Raw genomic sequence first — 18,884 nt, 5'->3', positions numbered from 1 at the left:
GATGTATCATCACAATATTGGCTAATAGCTCAGCAGTCCCATCATATGTGTAGAAGTGCCTTTTTCTCCACAGCCCCTCCAACATCTGTCCAATACGCTTGGATACATTTGGTGGATTCTGTGTGGTGTAAGGTGCAATTTTTGTGCAATGTTTTATTTTTAATACACAAATATTCTTTATTTGATTTGTAGCTAACATTTTGCTGGGATTTATTGTATTTTCCTTTCTGATATAAAAACAAACTATTTTTGTAATGTCTGTATTAGAAAAGCCAGGTGTATGCAATTTGTTCCATATCTTGATGTGTATGTCTTATGAGTCATTAAATCAGCTTGCTCATATGCAGTAGATTATTTAACATGTGACAGGAAAGTTCACTTCTCCTGATCCAGGCAGAGTGGGTCAAATACTCTGATGATAATGACTCCAAATGAAAATTTTAACCCTGAAGATGCATCTGTCTTATGTGATCACTTAGAGGGGTAGGGAAGATTGTGTTGCTCAACTTAGTTCATGTCATGAGAGTGCAGAGGAAAGAATAGGAGAGGCAGGGGTATGTGGCAGAGATATACTCATTCATTCATATAGGTGGACAGTAACTCATGAGTGAGGATGGTTTGTGTGCCCAGACAAAATCAATGTTTGTTTGAGAATTATTTATCAATAATGGGGACATGATTCACATTTTCCAGTGAAATATTTAGTAACCGATTGATTTATTTTGTAATTCTAGCATATTTCAAGTTTTCATATTTGAAAGTAATTGAACTGCACTGTAATATTGTTAATCTATATTAATATTATTAAATCCATTAGGTTTGTTCCAAGTCATTGAATTTAAACCAATCATCATCAGACACAGCGAAAAGAACAATTGCAACATTTTTAAAGTAAGTTAAGCCCATTAAATTGTAATTCTGCACAGGATATAATTATTTTGTGTTTGCAATACACAGCCAGTTTTACTTAGCAGTAACACACATATTTTGTTGAAAAGGTATACTAGAACTTACCCTGCTCAGATCAGTCACTTGTGCTGCAAGCACAACCAAGGCATGCAAGCAGATTAGAACTGATTACTATATTAAGTATTGAAAGTATTAGATTAGGGGGTTTGACTTGGTATGGACAGCTGAACTTACATGCTTTGACCAGGAAATGGTACTAAGAAAACTTCATATATATGTGTGCAGGCTTTATTTCTTTTTTAAAAATGCCTGAATATTTTTTTATGTTTTTAAACTATATATGTAGATATTAAACCACTTACAAACGTACCTTGATGAATGTAACAATTTTAGATTTGTATATAATATATAAAAGTGTTTGCTGTTATAAGATGTGTTTAATAGTTTTTGTAGGCATTTTTTGACTTATAACCATTTGGAGATTAAGTCATTTATACTTTTGTTTTTTGCTCAGGGACCTTTGTCTGGGAATGGAAGACCTGCAATTAGTGTTTATGATTTCTTCCCATGAGCTTTTCATTAAGTTACTCACAGATGATGAAAGGAAGATGTTAGTAGAGCAAATAAGAAAGAGAAATTCACGGGTCAATCTCTGTACTAAACCTGTGACATCTTTTTATGACATACCAGGTTAGTTGGAACATTCTGCTGTCATTGTCTTTAATAAGTGGTACTTTTGTCAAGTGAATTATTTTCATGTACCTGTACTAAAATGTGTTTTGTATATTACTACAGCTTCTGCTAGTGTTAATATTGGCCAACTGGAACATCAGCTCATACTGAGTGTGGATCCGTGGAGAATCAGACAGATCTTAATAGAGTTGCATGGGATGACATCAGACAGCCAGTACTGGATGGTGTCAAGCAAAGTAAGTCATGGTCTGCATTTTGTAATGATCTGCGAGGCTTGGAGGAGAGATTTGTATCAGTGCTTATATAATAATATAATCCTGCATATTTTTTTTTGCCAGTGGGAAATACCTTCAATTTATAGTGGAATAATACTTGGAATTAAAGATAACCTGACACGGGATATGGTCTTTATCCTCATGGCCAAGGGGTTACACTGTAGTGCAATTAAGGTGAGTCTTCAGTAAAATCGTTATATTCTTTGACCACTTTTAATCCCCCAAGTAAAGATTTGAAATCCTTATTTGCAGAAAACCATATTTAATGCTTGTTTAAGAGACATGGATATATATGGAGATATATATATATATATATATATATTAAATCAACAGTTAGGCAATTAATTGTATTTAAAACTTGCAAAACTACAGACAAAATGGCATCCATAATAGTCCACTTGACAACTTTAGTGAGTATGTAACCTTGGATATCTTGATTGTGGCCAATCAGGGGTAGTTGTATATTAGTTTGTGCTCTGCTGTAAGCAATCACTGTTTTTTTAATGTACCTGGGTTAATTGGGTTAATTTATAGATTTTAAACAACAGTCTTTCTAGTTTTCAGAGAGAGATATATTTTTCTGCAAGAAAAATAAATTACTATATTACAATGTGTTATTTTAATTGCCTAAATTAATTTATAGCAAGCTAAATTATAAGTTTAATGTCCCTCTTAAGGGACATTTATCGTAACCATTAAGTACTATGTCGTCGTCCCCCACACACTTTAATCTACATTTTGTGTCTTCAAACAGTCTCATGGTAGTCTTTAGTTTGCATAACTTACACATACCAGCCACACACTCAATAAACCAAATGATTGATTATATTTATAATTATTAATCTCACAGATCTAGTATTTAATATTTCATGAGTTGTATTACTATAAATACTGTTATTTATCATCTTTTTCCACCTTCTTGCCAGTGTAAAAGCTGCAAGATATTTTTGTGTCACCTGATGGCCACATAAGCAAACATTTTCTTTTGCCTTCTAGTAAGGGGGATACAAAAAAAGCCACCAATGTCACTTTTTATACAATTTATGGCAATGGTGCTTAAATATCCAGTTTTTGACAGATACAAACACTAGGTTAGATCACATGGCAGTTGTAAATGTAGCAATTGATTATTACAACAAATACAGCATTTCCCGTTTTTGTTGCTAACCGTACAACGTGCATGTGACCTGATCCTATCTTAACATACCATGTAAGATTAATAAACAGAAGGGAGGGGAAAATCTATTCAAATGTAAATAAATGGCTTACTCTCAGAATACTGCATTTAAAGCATATTAATTACGGTTGCACCGATACCAAGTATTTGCATGAGTACTTGTACTCGTGCAAATGCACCGACACTTAAACGATACCTCCAATTCCTACCCATATGCCATCTTGTGGCGTTTTTCAAACTGCATGTTCCCATTTCAATTTAAAGTGAATGTAAATTTTGATGCTAAAGTGCCCGGTTTTTAAAACATCGATTAAAAACAGGGGCACTTTAATTCATCAAAATTTTAATTTCACTCCTGTTGTGACAAAAATCTTACCTTTTAATCTTCACAGCAGCTCCAGCTTCCTCCACCCGTTTCAAAGCCTCTTCCTGGGTCTAAAATGAGGCATCTGGCTTCCTCCAATCACAGCAGTGAATCAGACACTGAATCCCCCGGGGGGGAAGCTGTGATTGGAGGATGACCTATCAATCATTTCTGACATCAGAAATGGCTTGTGAGGCTGGAGGAAGCTGGAGCTGCTGTGAAGTTTAAAAGGTAAGTTTTTTTGTCACAACAGGAGTGAAATGTAAGTTTTGATGAATTAAAGTGCCCCTGTTTTTAATCAAAGTTTTAAAAACCGGGCACTTTAGCATCAAAATTTACATTCACTTTAAGATGGAGTGAAGACTTAACTAAAAATTGTTCACTCCTGTTCTGCCAATACAAATTGCTGTTATTTGTATTATTGTACGTTAGAGCAGTGCTCCAAAAGCTGCTACTTTACAGCTGGAAGCCTACCTGGGATTACTGGGATACTCCTTCCCCCAATATTATTTTCAGAATTAAATTATATTACTTTGTATTAAGTACAAATGTCAGATTGATGTTATATAGGTACCCTACAATGCAATTGCATCCAGTAATCACCCTTTAAATTGTAGCTTTCCAGTCCCAGCTGCTGCAGCTGTTATTTATTGTTGTTATTATTAATATATTTTATTGTAATATTTGTATTTTAAACATGTTCTGTGAACTTTGTGACAACAAGCACATAAAACTGTTTCATTATATGTCTTTTGAGATACAGTTCATAATTATAAAGAAGCAATCTTAAATCATTAGTCTGTATTGTGCTTGGTAAACTGCCATGACATTAAAAAAAAGTATCGGTAATTCGTAACGGTGAGTATTTGAAAAAAAGTATCGGTACTTGTACTCAGTCTTAAAAAAATGGTATCGGTGCAACCCTAATATTAATGTTATCAGTCTTCAAACTATCAAATTATTCTCTTTATTTTTGAAAGTATAAAATAAATACTACACTGAAAATACAATTATTTGTATCTGTACAGTATTAATATGTGTAAAAATAATTGTTGTGTTTTTTTTCTTCAGAATTACCTTCAGGCTAAGCAACTTTTTGCAGCCTGCCTGGAGCTAGTGACTGAGTTTTCTCCTAAGCTCCGTCAGGTCACGCTCAATGAGATGCTGCTTTTAGACATTCGCACATATGAAGCTGGAACTGGTCTATCTGGGGAGCGTCCAGCTCCTGAACTAATTAGCAGGGTCCGTGGTTATCTTGAAATGAGGATTCCTGGTGAGGATTTTTTTTGTGTGTATGTGCTTTCAATACCAGATAACTTTATTTATTATAGTTTGTGTATAAGTTGAAAAGAAAAAAGAAACAGGATCAGTCATCCTGATCCTGTTTATTATACAAACTTGTTCCAGCTATGGACTCATATGATGCAATAGAATAATTAGTTTATTAAGTTACATAACTTAAACATTATTTAGCAGATGTGATTTGCTGTTTTCTTTGCCTGCCTTAAACAGGGCTACAATTCTGGTAGTGAGGGAGTTAAATATTGCTCTTTGCGACATATCTTGAATGTCACAGGCATTTGCAGGGGAGGTTTCCAGTTTATAGGGTGGTGTTGTGGGTTTGCCTGATTCCTCCAGACTTCCAGAAACCCCCAGCATTTTAACTTACACCTGTCCACTCAGTGTCTCATTTATATTTCCATGTCTGTTTTAGAGGGTTATGTATTCAGAGTTGTAGTATACACAAATATTAATGTATCACTGAGTTCAACAACTTCTGACCTGTTCACTTGTTTTACTTCTTTCAGATATCCCTCTTCGTCAAATTGTGTCAGAAGAGTGTGTGGCTTTCTTGCTTAACTGGCGGGAAAATGAATACCTAACTCAGCAAGTGCCTGCATCTTTGGTGCAAAGTAATCCTTATGTTAAGGTAAAATCATCAGTCCTTAGCAGCATTATAAATTAATTAATGGGATAGAAAGGTCAAAATGAGCATGAGTGCTTTTACATTTTTTCAATATACTTTCATTAGTGAAAACTCTTCTAATAAAAGTTATTACCGTTTTTAAGCAACATACGCACATATGCCTGGAGTGCCCACGTGTACCAGCATTTAAGCATCACACTTTCTCAGAGTCAGCAGTGGCTTGTATGACACAAAGTCTTCACTGATGCAATACGCACAACTTTCATCTCTGTGATCAGGCATTGTGCTTGAATCCTGAACCTCTAGTCACACATAGCATATGTGTGTATGCTGCTGAAACAGTAATAGCTTTTACTAGAAGCATTTCTGCTCATGAAAGTATATTGCAAAAATGTTTCTTTTTAAAATTGAAATTCATTCATGCACATTTCAATTTTGATTTCTTTACTCCCGTTAAATAATTTTTTTTTTTCTTTCCAATGGCATGGGGAGTCCACGATTCCATTCAATTACTGTTGGGAATTAAAACTGTTAAGCTGACTACAATGTAATCTTCACATCTGTTATTGTGTATTTTCGGCTTCATTCCTTGTGGGAATACAGAACCTGGCCACCAGGAGGAGGCAAAGACACCCCAGCCAAAGGCTTAAATACCTCCCCCACTTCCCTCATCCCCCAGTCATTCTTTGCCTTTCGTCACCGGAGGATGGCAGTGAAGTTTCGGAGTAGTCTCTTATGGAGGGTAGTACTCTGCTGTATGAGACAGGAGTTTTAAGTTGTCTTGTCAGCCTCTCAATGAGAGCATTGACGAATGTTAGGGTCTGGAGATGCAGGGAGAGTCTTTCATGCAAAACCATCCAGACTCGTATTAACAGCTCCTAAGCAATCAGTGTTGACGAGTTTCATGTCATGTCCATGTCCATGTCCATGTCAGGTGCGATGCTACAAGACTGTCAAACTTGAGAGGCTGTGTGTATGTTCCATGGCAGTGATTCCGGTAAGATAGTTTCATTTTATACTCGTATGATAATGCAAGAAGACAGGGTCACAGTGTGACTCCTTTTATCTGTATGGAATCAAAGCTTAATATCTCCGGAAGGGGATTATTGAACAGGGTGGATTTACATGCAATTGTCTTAATTATGTTTTCTTTCATGTAATTAGCAAGAGTCCATGAGCTAGTGACGTATGGGATATACATTCCTACCAGGAGGGGCAAAGTTTCCCAAACCTCAAAATGCCTATAAATACACCCCTCACCACACCCACAAATCAGTTTTACAAACTTTGCCTCCTATGGAGGTGGTGAAGTAAGTTTGTGCTAGATTCTACGTTGATATGCGCTCCGCAGCAGGTTGGAGCCCGGTTTTCCTCTCAGCGTGCAGTGAATGTCAGAGGGATGTGAGGAGAGTATTGCCTATTTGAATTCAATGATCTCCTTCTACGGGGTCTATTTCATGGGTTCTCTGTTATCGGTCGTAGAGATTCATCTCTTACCTCCCTTTTCAGATCGACGATATACTCTTATATTTATACCATTACCTCTGCTGATTTTCGTTTCAGTACTGGTTTGGCTTTCTACAACATGTAGATGAGTGTCCTGGGGTAAGTACGTCTTATTTTCTGTGACACTCTAAAGCTATGGTTGGGCACTTTTTTATAAAGTTCTAAATATATGTATTCAAACATTTATTTGCCTTGACTCAGGATGTTCAACATTTCCTTATTTCAGACAGTCAGTTTCATATTTGGGATAATGCATTTGAATATATCATTTTTATCTTACCTTAAAATTTGACTTTTTCCCTGTGGGCTGTTAGGCTCGCGGGGGCTGAAAATGCTTCATTTTATTGTGTCATTCTTGGCGCGAAAATTTTTTTCTATTTCCGGCGTCATACGTGTCGCCGGAAGTTGCATCATTTTTGACGTTTTTCGCGCCAAAAATGTCGGCGTTCCGGATGTGGCGTCATTTTTGGCGCTAATAGCATTTAGGCGCCAAATAATCTGGGCGTCAATTTTGTCTCCACTTTATTTAAGTCTCATTATTTGTTGCTTCTGGTTGCTAGAAGCTTGTTCACTGGCATTTTTTCCTATTCCTGAAACTGTCATTTAAGGAATTTGATCAATTTTGTTTTATATGTTGTTTTTTCTATTACATATTGCAAGATGTCCCACATTGCAACTGAGTCAGAAGATACTACTGGAAAATCGCTGCCTGGTGCTGGAACTACCAAAGCTAAGTGTATCTGCTGTAAACTTTTGGTAGTTGTTCCTCCAGCTGTTGTTTGTATTAAATGTCATGACAAACTTGTTAATGCAGAAAATATTTCCTTTAGTAAAGTACCATTACCTGTTGCAGTTCCATCAACATCTAATGATCAGAGTGTTCCTGATAACATAAGAGATTTTGTTTCTGAATCCATTAAGAAGGCTATGTCTGTTATTCCTCCTTCTGGTAAACATAAAAAGTCTTTTAAAACTTCTCTTTATACAGATGAATTTTTAAATGAACATCATCATTCTGATTCTAATGATTCTTCTGATACAGAGGATTCTGTCTCAGAGGTTGATGCTGATAAATCGTCATATTTATTTAAAATGGAATTTATCCGTTCTTTACTTCAAGAAGTCCTAATTGCATTAGAAATTGAGGATTCTGGTCCTCTTGATACTAAATCTAAACGTTTAGACAAGGTCTTTAGATCTCCTGTGGTTATTCCAGAAGTTTTTCCTGTTCCTGGTGCTATTTCTGAAGTAATTTCCAGAGAATGGAATAATTTGGGTAATTCATTTACTCCTTCTAAACGTTTTAAGCAATTATATCCTGTACCGTCCGACAGATTAGAGTTTTGGGACAAAATCCCTAAAGTTGATGGGGCTATTTCCACCCTTGCTAAACGTACTACTATTCCTACGGCAGATGGTACTTCCTTTAAGGATCCTTTAGATAGGAAAATTGAATCCTTTCTAAGAAAAGCTTATCTGTGTTCAGGTAATCTTCTTAGACCTGCTATATCATTGGCTGATGTTGCTGCAGCTTCAACTTTTTGGTTGGAAACTTTAGCGCAACAAGTAACAGATCATGATTCTCATAATATTATTATTCTTCTTCAACATGCTAATAATTTTATCTGTGATGCCATTTTTGATATCAGAGTTGATGTCAGGTTTATGTCTCTAGCTATTTTAGCTAGAAGAGCTTTATGGCTTAAAACTTGGAATGCTGATATGTCTTCTAAATCGACTCTACTTTCCCTTTCTTTCCAGGGTAATAAATTATTTGGTTCTCAGTTGGATTCTATGATCTCAACTGTTACTGGTGGGAAAGGAACTTTTTTACCACAGGATAAAAAATCTAAAGGTAAAAACAGGGCTAATAATCGTTTTCGTTTCAACAAAGAACAAAAGCCTGATCCTTCATCCTCAGGAGCAGTTTCAGTTTGGAAACCATCTCCAGTCTGGAATAAATCCAAGCCTTCTAGAAAAGCAAAGCCAGCTTCTAAGTCCACATGAAGGTGCGGCCCTCATTCCAGCTCAGCTGGTAGGGGGCAGATTACGTTTTTTCAAAGAAATTTGGATCAATTCTGTTCACAATCTTTGGATTCAGAACATTGTTTCAGAAGGGTACAGAATTGGTTTCAAGATAAGACCTCCTGCAAAGAGATTTTTTCTTTCCCGTGTCCCAGTAAACCCAGTGAAAGCTCAAGCATTTCTGAAATGTGTTTCAGATCTAGAGTTGGCTGGAGTAATTATGCCAGTTCCAGTTTTGGAACAGGGGCTGGGGTTTTATTCGAATCTCTTCATTGTACCCAAGAAGGAGAATTCCTTCAGACCAGTTCTGGATCTAAAAATATTGAATCGTTATGTAAGGATACCACCATTCAAAATGGTAACTGTAAGGACTATCTTGCCTTTTGTTCAGCAAGGGCATTATATGTCTACAATAGATTTACAGGATGCATATCTGCATATTCCGATTCATCCAGTTCACTATCAGTTCCTGAGATTCTCTTTCCTGGACAAGCATTACCAGTTTGTGGCTCTGCCGTTTGGCCTAGCTACAGCTCCAAGAATTTTTACAAAGGTTCTCGGTGCCCTTCTGTCTGTAATCGGAGAACAGGGTATTGTGGTATTTCCTTATTTGGACGATATCTTGGTACTTGCTCAGTCTTCACATTTAGCAGAATCTCATACGAATCGACTTGTGTTGTTTCTTCAAGATCATGGTTGGAGGATCAATTCACTAAAAACTTCATTGATTCCTCAGACAAGGGTAACCTTTTTAGGTTTCCAGATAGATTCAGTGTCCATGACTCTATCTTTGACAGACAAGAGACGTCTAAAATTGATTTCAGCTTGTCGAAACCTTCAGTCACAGTCATTCCCTTCGGTAGCCTTATGCATGGAAATTCTAGGTCTTATGACTGCTGCATCGGACGCGATCCCCTTTGCTCGTTTTCACATGCGACCTCTTCAGCTCTGTATGCTGAACCAATGGTGCAGGGATTACACAAAGATATCTCAATTAATATCTTTAAAACCGATTGTCCGACATTCTCTGACGTGGTGGACAGATCACCATCGTTTAATTCAGGGGGCTTCTTTTGTTCTTCCGACCTGGACTATAATCTCAACAGATGCAAGTCTTACAGGTTGGGGAGCTGTGTGGGGGTCTCTGACGGCACAAGGGGTTTGGGAATCTCAGGAGGTGAGATTACCGATCAATATTTTGGGACTCCGTGCAATTTTCAGAGCTCTTCAGTCTTGGCCTCTTCTGAAGAGAGAGTCGTTCATTTGTTTTCAGACAGACAATTTCACAACTGTGGCATACTTCAATCATCAAGGAGGGACTCAGTCCTCTGGCTATGAAAGAAGTATCTCGTATTCTGGTTTGGGCGGAATCCAGCTCCTGTCTAATCTCTGCGGTTCATATCCCAGGTATAGACAATTAAGAAGCGGATTATCTCAGTCGCCAAACGTTGCATCCGGGCGAATGGTCTCTTCACACAGAGGTATTTCTTCAGATTGTTCAAATGTGGGAACTCCCAGAAATAGATCTGATGGCTTCTCATCTAAACAAGAAACTTCCCAGGTATCTGTCCAGATCCCGGGATCCTCAGGCGGAGGCAGTGGATGCATTATCACTTCCTTGGAAGTATCATCCTGCCTATATCTTTCCGCCTCTAGTTCTTCTTCCAAGAGTAATCTCCAAGATTCTGAAGGAATGCTTGTTTGTTCTGCTGGTAGCTCCAGCATGGCCTCACAGGTTTTGGTATGCGGATCTTGTCCGGATGGCCTCTTGCCAGCCGTGGACTCTTCCGTTAAGACCAGACTTTCTGTCGCAAGGTCCTTTCTTCCATCAGGATCTCAAATCCTTAAATTTAAAGGTATGGAGATTGAACGCTTGATTCTTGGTCAAAGAGGTTTCTCTGACTCTGTGATTAATACTATGTTACAGGCTCGTAAATCTGTATCTAGAGAGATATATTATAGAGTCTGGAAGACTTATATTTCTTGGTGTCTTTCTCATCTTTTTTCCTGGCATTCTTTTAGAATTCCGAGAATTTTACAGTTTCTTCAGGATGGTTTAGATAAAGGTTTGTCCGCAAGTTCCTTGAAAGGACAAATCTCTGCTCTCTCTGTTCTTTTTCACAGAAAGATTGCTAATCTTCCTGATATTCATTGTTTTGTACAAGCTTTGTTTCGAATAAAACCTGTCATTAAGTCTATTTCTCCTCCTTGGAGTTTGAATTTGGTTCTGAGGGCTCTTCAAGCTCCTCCTTTTGAACCCATGCATTCATTGGACATTAAATTACTTTCTTGGAAAGTTTTGTTCCTTTTGGCCATCTCTTCTGCCAGAAGAGTCTCTGAATTATCTGCTCTTTCTTGTGAGTCTCCTTTTCTGATTTTTCATCAGGATAAGGCGGTGTTGCGAACTTCTTTTGAATTTTTACCTAAGGTTGTGAATTCCAACAACATTAGTAGAGAAATTGTGGTTCCTTCATTATGTCCTAATCCTAAGAATTCTAAGGAGAAATCGTTGCATTCTTTGGATGTTGTTAGAGCTTTGAAATATTATGTTGAGGCTACTAAGTCTTTCCGAAAGACTTCTAGTCTATTTGTCATCTTTTCCGGTTCTAGAAAAGGTCAGAAAGCTTCTGCCATTTCTTTGGCATCTTGGTTGAAATCCTTAATTCACCATGCTTATGTCGAGTCGGGTAAAACTCCGCCTCAAAGGATTACAGATCATTCTACTAGGTCAGTTTCTACTTCCTGGGCGTTTAGGAATGAGGCTTCGGTTGATCAGATTTGCAAAGCAGCAACTTGGTCCTCTTTGCATACTTTTACTAAATTCTACCATTTTGATGTGTTTTCTTCTTCTGAAGCAGTTTTTGGTAGAAAAGTACTTCAGGCAGCGGTTTCAGTTTGAATCTTCTGCTTATGTTTTCATTAAACTTTATTTTGGGTGTGGATTATTTTCAGCAGGAATTGGCTGTCTTTATTTTATCCCTCCCTCTCTAGTGACTCTTGCGTGGAAAGATCCACATCTTGGGTAGTCATTATCCCATACGTCACTAGCTCATGGACTCTTGCTAATTACATGAAAGAAAACATAATTTATGTAAGAACTTACCTGATAAATTCATTTCTTTCATATTAGCAAGAGTCCATGAGGCCCACCCTTTTTGGTGGTTATGATTTTTTTGTATAAAGCACAACTATTCCAATTCCTTATTTTATATGCTTTCGCACTTTTTTTTATCACCCCACTTCTTGGCTATTCGTTAAACTGATTTGTGGGTGTGGTGAGGGGTGTATTTATAGGCATTTTGAGGTTTGGGAAACTTTGCCCCTCCTGGTAGGAATGTATATCCCATACGTCACTAGCTCATGGACTCTTGCTAATATGAAATAAATGAATTTATGAGGTAAGTTCTTACATAAATTATGTTTTTATGGTGCGACATGTGTGAGATGAGGCTCAGGCAGATGTTGGAACAGTCAGATTTACTTTTGGTTTGGATATCTGCACGGCCTGTTAGGATTGGCGCACTTTTTCCAGGAGCAGGGGCGGTCCTGCATGGCACACCACGTGACCGGGTGTGGTCTCATTGATTTACTCTTTCCTGACCGTGCGGTTTACAGGAGACAAAGCGGTTTCTCTGTGGGGCCTGGGTCATAGGAGGTGGCGAGTGCCCCAGCTATTTGGGGTATAAAGTTGCCATTTATCGTTTTCTATAGTCCATCTTACAAGCGCAAGCTATGGAGGACTCTGCTACGTTAGAGGGTACTCCCTCTTTACCTAAATCTAATACCTGTTTTTATTGTGAGGAGGCCTGCTTAATTATGTTCCACATGCCTTGATAAAGTTCTTATATGTAAGAAACCCAAGATGTTTAGTACCACTGAGCCGTCCACCTCTGAGGGGACTCCGTCCCGTGAGGTGCGTTCCCTGCAGTCATCTCCTATTACACATGCAGCTTCCCTTTGCACTGCTAATCCTCCTTCGGTAGGGGCCCTCCTACCGCCAGACTTTACTTATCAGCTACAAACGGCAGTGTCTGCGACCTTCAGTTCTTTACCTCGCCCTGCTAAGCGCAAGCGAAAGGTTGAATATTGCTATCCTTCCCAGGGGTCATCTACCAACTTGTTGGATTTATCTGATGCTAGATTATCCGCTGATGAGGATGCCTCTGATACTTCAGAGGAGGCTATTTCTGGGTCGGAATCTGCTGCCTCTAAACCTCCGGCTGCGGAGGAACCAGACTTTAGATTTAGGATCGAGCACTTACGCTTTCTGTTAAAGGAAGTGTTGGGTACTTTAATTGAAATACTTTTTATTGAAAATATATCACAGATATACAATGCATATCACAATACCACATCCACAGTAATCTAAATTTTAGCAGTTTTTTTAGTTTAGTCTCTATGTTCTCTCTCCAGGTTTTCAATCTCTGCATATAATTGGGATGTAACTTGATTATTTTTTTCTGAAATTTGGATTTTTCCTTAATCATTAGGCCTCTTAACACTACCTTATGGGCCACCCATATCGAGACCGGATTCACTGTGGTATCTCAGTTCATTTTCCAATATTGGCTCATGGCCCACATAATGTCTTGTTTAATAGATGGATGTTTGAGGCAAGAAGGCTCAATTGTCCATGACCTGGCCTTCTTTGGATCACCCACTCCCCCAGAGAAATCTGGGTAATGGAATGATCCGACCATGTGCATGAGAAGATACTAGCCGAAAGGAGGGTTGGTCTAAGAACTTGACTAATAAAAATATAATCCAGTTTAGAATAGCTATTATGAGCAGTGGAAAAATAAGTAGTATCTGTGGTAATGCCATTAATTTGTTTCCATGTGTCTAAAAGTGTATGTGGTGCTAAGGATTCAATAATCTTTTTGGCAACCGTCTTCAGCCTGGCTTTCTTACCAGATTGGTTTGGATTAGGTAGGTAACTTAAGCATTGTAGGTCTACATTAAAATCCCCCGCTAATATAATTCTTGTCTGTGACCAGATAGTTAGCAAATGAGATATATGTTGGAAAAATACATCTTGCTTTTCGTTAGCAGTGTAGATATTACACAATGCAACATCTACACCCTAAATCTGACCGTGCACTATTAGATACCGACCCTCTTTATCCATCAGAGTCTCAGAGTGTATAAAATGTAAAATGAGTGAATTAATATAGAGACCCCTCTTTTTTTGTGTTTGTTGTGGAATGAAAGTGTTGATTAAATTCTCTGGACCAGTATTTAGGGATATTAGGTTTGGTGAAGTGAGTCTCCTGTATAAATATAATGTTAGCATGATGTTTTTTTGTATTGTGTGATTGCTGTTCTCCTTTTAATGTCCGAATTAAGTCCTCTTGCATTGTGCAAGAGCAAGTTAATGCATGGGAGATTCATTGACTGATATAAAGGTGTCGGCCTAATATATTTTGTACAGCAAACATACTATGTTTAAACAACTCTGAGACTTCTATTGATGCATAGTGAGGAGTGTGAGACCCCACAGATACCTTGAAATCCATCCGCGCATCTACAGTAATACCTGACTGGAGGAAAGGGATGACAATGCCATTTTTACAGTGATGTAAACCTACAATAAAATACAACAAAATTAACCAAAACAACAATTGAACAATACAGAATAGTGTGATATACAACTGATCTTGTACTATCATGATAAAAACCTGGGTTAGTGCGTAGAAAGATATCAGACTCTCTATCGGTGAAGATATATAAAGTTAGAAATTAAGTTTTATGTATCTCATCCCTTTTTACTGCATGGGAGAAGAACAGCAAGGGGCAAAAAAAGGATTCAAGTGGATAATAAACAACATTTTCTGGAGGGATAGTCACATAAAATCAGGTTTTGGACTTTTTCTTCTTTACCTGAGACCAGCCGGATTTACTGGTGGAGACTTGCAAATCCCTGGAGCTATCTTGTAATGACGAAGGATTAGTAAGATGCGGTCCGGAGCCTCCTGTCCAAGAACTTTACAGATTTCTGGAATATCAGCAGGAGACTTGAGGGTAAATGATTTTCCATCTTTAATAATGTACAGAGCAAAGGGAAATTCCCATGTGTAGGGAATTTGTTTTAGTTAGTCTTCGTTGGAGTGTCCGGACACATAAGTCCTGGAAAAATTGCACAACATTACCCTGATGTTTGAAAGTGGGGTTTTGTCTTGCCACCTGCAGGATTCTCTCTCTTTCTGGATATCTCAGCATCTTAACAATGATATCCCTGGGCGGCAGGTCATCTCTAGGCTTGGCTTTCAGAGCCCTGTGAGCTCTCTCAATTTGAAATTCATGTTCCCCGCTTTCTCCTGTAATGGAGCGGAACAGTTGCTGGAGCTAAGGGTATAGCTCTTTTAGCTATCACTGTCTCCTGAACTCCTTTAAGCCTTATATTGCATTGCCTTGCCTGATTCTCAGTATCCTCCATTTTATCCTGAATTTCCTCAAACTATTGCTGATGGGAGTTGATGACTTGAGCCGAGTTAGAAATATCATAGCCAAGGCATCTTGATTACTCTCAACTGAGTCTACACGATTTCCCAGTTCCACTATGTCATGTTTAATTACTGCCAGGCTGGCAGTGACTGTAGCATGCAAGCTGTCTATCTTATCCCATAATTTTTCAAAATTAGTGGCGATGTCCTGTTTTGAAACCAGGGACTGCAAATCTGCCTTAGTCGCTGGAGTTTGATCTCCTAAATTGGCCTGTAAGCTCTGTGATAAGTTAGTGTCCTCATCAGAATCTTGTTCTGAGTTTTCAGATTGTTTGGTGTTTTTAGGTGTTCTCAGATATGAGTCAAGTGCCGTCAGCCTAGGCACTCTCTCCGGTTTATTTAATCTCTTAGACGCCATTGTAGTGTAGTAAATGTATACCTTTCCTGATGTAATAAAATGGGCACAGCTGACACTCAGAAATCCAATAAAAAAATAAAAGTTAAACTTCTCTCCCCTCAAATCAGCTCCAGATGTATAGGGAATAAAAAAATAAAAAAAACAGCTAGATTCTTAGCTGGGTTCTCCAAACCCGCAACCACACCAGGTTAATGCATAGCAGTGAAGGGAAGGTAATAAAGCTTATGTGAGGAAGGTTTGCAAAGTCTAATACGTGATATTTAGAGATATATATTAACCGGCAGCCTCCTCATACAGTCATATCAGGCACCTGTAGTTGAGAGTGGCATTTAATCATTTCCCAGCAAGCGTCAATATGTTAGATAGCTTCCTGTAACCTCTCATCACCCCTCTTCGCAGATAAGAAAACAAATCATCTCTCTCTATTTAAAAAGAGATAGTGTGTGTATAGAGAGAAGAATAATGTATTTGGCTGCAACACGCAACAAGAGCATGGTTGGCATCATATTATATTTACACATCACTGTCTCCCATAGCCACTGTGAGATGGAAGCTGTTAAACCGCCAAATCCACTCCTCTGCGTCTTACTGGAAGAAATTTCTGCTGGTTTTAAAGTCCGGCAGCGCAAACTGACAGTCAGACCAGCTCCCGGTCTTTTATGGAATGAAAAAATTAGTTACCGGGTCGGGCCGCCACGTGGGGTAGGCCTCCGTTACAGGGCTGCTCTCACGTTTCCAAGCTCAGGTCCCCGCAGCACAGCCACTTTCCAATTTATCTCCCCTCAGGCATAGAAGATGTTAGCTACATACTGCAGTCTTCTACAGATCGTACAGGTAGATTTTGACACCAATCGGCTATTATCTTGCACGGAGCTCCAAGATCACACATCCATCTTGGAGCTCAGTTAGGCTCCGCCCGTGTTGGGTACTTTAGAGGTTCCAGAACCAAATTACCAGAGGAACCGTCTATTCCTAAACTTGATAAGGTTTATGTGGACAGGGTGGTGCCACAGACTTTCCTGTTTCCCATAAAGATGGCAAATATTATTAAGAATGAATGGGAGAGACTTGGATCTTCTTTTTCCCCTTCTTCCTTTAAGAAATTGTTTACAAAATATCTAACAGCGCTCAACCTAGTTCCTTATAGCTCCTGGATAAAGGGTATCTAGCTTACCCTAATAAGAACACGAAAAAACAACAAATATTCCAAGAGCGCCAACTAGAGGCAAAGGAAAATTCTAACAGATGAATCAATAATTATCAAACATTATCAAACATTTATTCAACATATAGTTAATAACATGGATCCGTGTAACATATATACTAAAATGAGCTAAAAATACATAGTACTAACAAATAAATAATAATTGCTAAAAACACAATATAAGGGTATGTCACCAATTACTGGGATATACAAGGTAAGAGTCATATAAAATGATATTTGAGGAGAAGATGGTCCAATAAGTCAAATGAAGTCTATATATATAAAATCAAAAAAGTCCAGTGAAGAAATCCAGTGAAGAAATCCAGTGAAAAAATCAAATATAAAAATAAACTGATGATAAAAGAACTTTTTGAAAAAACTCTTGGAGAGAATGTGTGAAAAAATGTGTGAAAATATAAAAGTGTAAAAAATATAAAAGTGTAAAAAATATATATAAAAAATATATATAAAAAATATATTAAAACTTAAAAATGGGGGATCCCCTAAATCAATAAGTGTCAAAAATAAGTGACAAAATAAAACGGTGTATATGTAAAATCCGGGTGAAAAAATATATAGATTGAAAATAGTGTATATATAATATAATCCAGGTGAAAGTTTCAGTTATTAAATGTTAGTGAATAATCCTCCTTGTGGCTAAATCCATATGAATGATGGTAATGAACTCTTTGAGCTAGATGACTTTACTTTTCTTTTCAATATAAACTCTGGTAATCCCTGTAAATTAAAAAAAATAATAGAATCTTGAAAAAGGCCTGTTAAAGAGGCCGAAACGCGTTGACATTTTGGTGAGCATTATTTCATTATTTCCTGCTTTTTGAAACTTTATTGCACTATGTTATTTTTTTTAATTTACAGGGATTACCAGAGTTTATATTGAAAAGAAAAGTAAAGTCATCTAGCTCAAAGAGTTCATTACCATTCAAGTTTTACAAATTTGACGTTTTTGCTTCAGCTGAAGCTGCTTTTGAGAGAGAGGTTTTGCAGGCTGTGGTGCCCTCAGAATAGGGTCCATCTTTCTTTTACCCTCCCGTTTTCATTCAGTGTCCTCTAGAGCTTGGGTAAATGTTTCCCACAAGTAAGGAATAAAGCCGTGGACTCTCCTCGTATTAAGATCGAAAACATAAATTATGCTTACCTGATAATTTCCTTTCCATCTGTATGAGGAGAGTCCACAGCCCCCGCCAGTTTTCTCTTTTGGGCGGACCAAATTTTTTTGTTCTTCTGGCACCATTTATACCCTGATATTTCTCCTACTGTTCCTTGTTCCCTCGGCAGAATGACTGGGGGATGAAGGGAGTGGGGGGAGGTATTTAAGCCTTTGGCTGGGGTGCCTGTGCGGGGAGGTATTTAAAGGGACAGTCTAGGCCAAAATAAACTTTCATGATTCAAATAGGGCATGTAATTTTAAACAATTTAACAATTTACTTTTATCACCAATTTTGCTTTGTTCTCTTGGTATTCTTAGTTGAAAGCTTAACCTAGGAGGTTCATATGCTAATTTCTTAGACCTTGAAAGCCACCTCTTTTCAGAATGCATTTTAACAGTTTTTCACCACTAGAGGGTGTTCATGTGTTTCATATAGATAACACTGTGCTTGTGCACGTGAAGTTATCTGGGAGCAGGCACTGATTGGCTAAACTTCAAGTCTGTCAAAAGAACTGAAATAAAGGGGCAGTTTGCAAAGGCTTAGATACAAGATAATCACAGAGGTTAAAAGTATATTAATATAACTGTGTTGGTTATGCAAAACTGGGGAATCGGTAATAAAGGGATTATCTATCTTTTAAAACAATAACAATTCTGGTGTAGACTGTCCCTTTAAAGGATTACTTTCTGTTATAATTTTTAAGCTAAACAACTAACATATTAAAGTTAATAAACATTAATTAAAACCTACTGACCTATATTTTCTCCAAAA

The 18,884-nt window shown here is 37.8% G+C and overlaps 1 protein-coding gene across 1 annotated transcript in view; it reads left to right on the top strand.

The window, feature by feature from the left end:
- Positions 1 to 18,884, top strand: part of INTS8 (integrator complex subunit 8) — a gene marked incomplete in the record, with an annotated part of 407,787 nt that overhangs the window by 164,514 nt on the left and 224,389 nt on the right. Inside the window, 6 exon segments of the mRNA XM_053715214.1 lie at positions 818 to 891; positions 1,424 to 1,599; positions 1,705 to 1,838; positions 1,941 to 2,051; positions 4,490 to 4,691; positions 5,227 to 5,348. Of these exon segments, the coding sequence (XP_053571189.1) occupies positions 818 to 891; positions 1,424 to 1,599; positions 1,705 to 1,838; positions 1,941 to 2,051; positions 4,490 to 4,691; positions 5,227 to 5,348 (819 nt within the window).

Source organism: Bombina bombina, chromosome 5 (assembly GCF_027579735.1).
Source record: "Bombina bombina isolate aBomBom1 chromosome 5, aBomBom1.pri, whole genome shotgun sequence".
Classification (NCBI taxonomy): domain Eukaryota; kingdom Metazoa; phylum Chordata; class Amphibia; order Anura; family Bombinatoridae; genus Bombina; species Bombina bombina.
The sequence above is the reverse complement of the archived record's forward strand: the minus strand, read 5'-3'. Positions and strand labels throughout refer to the sequence as shown.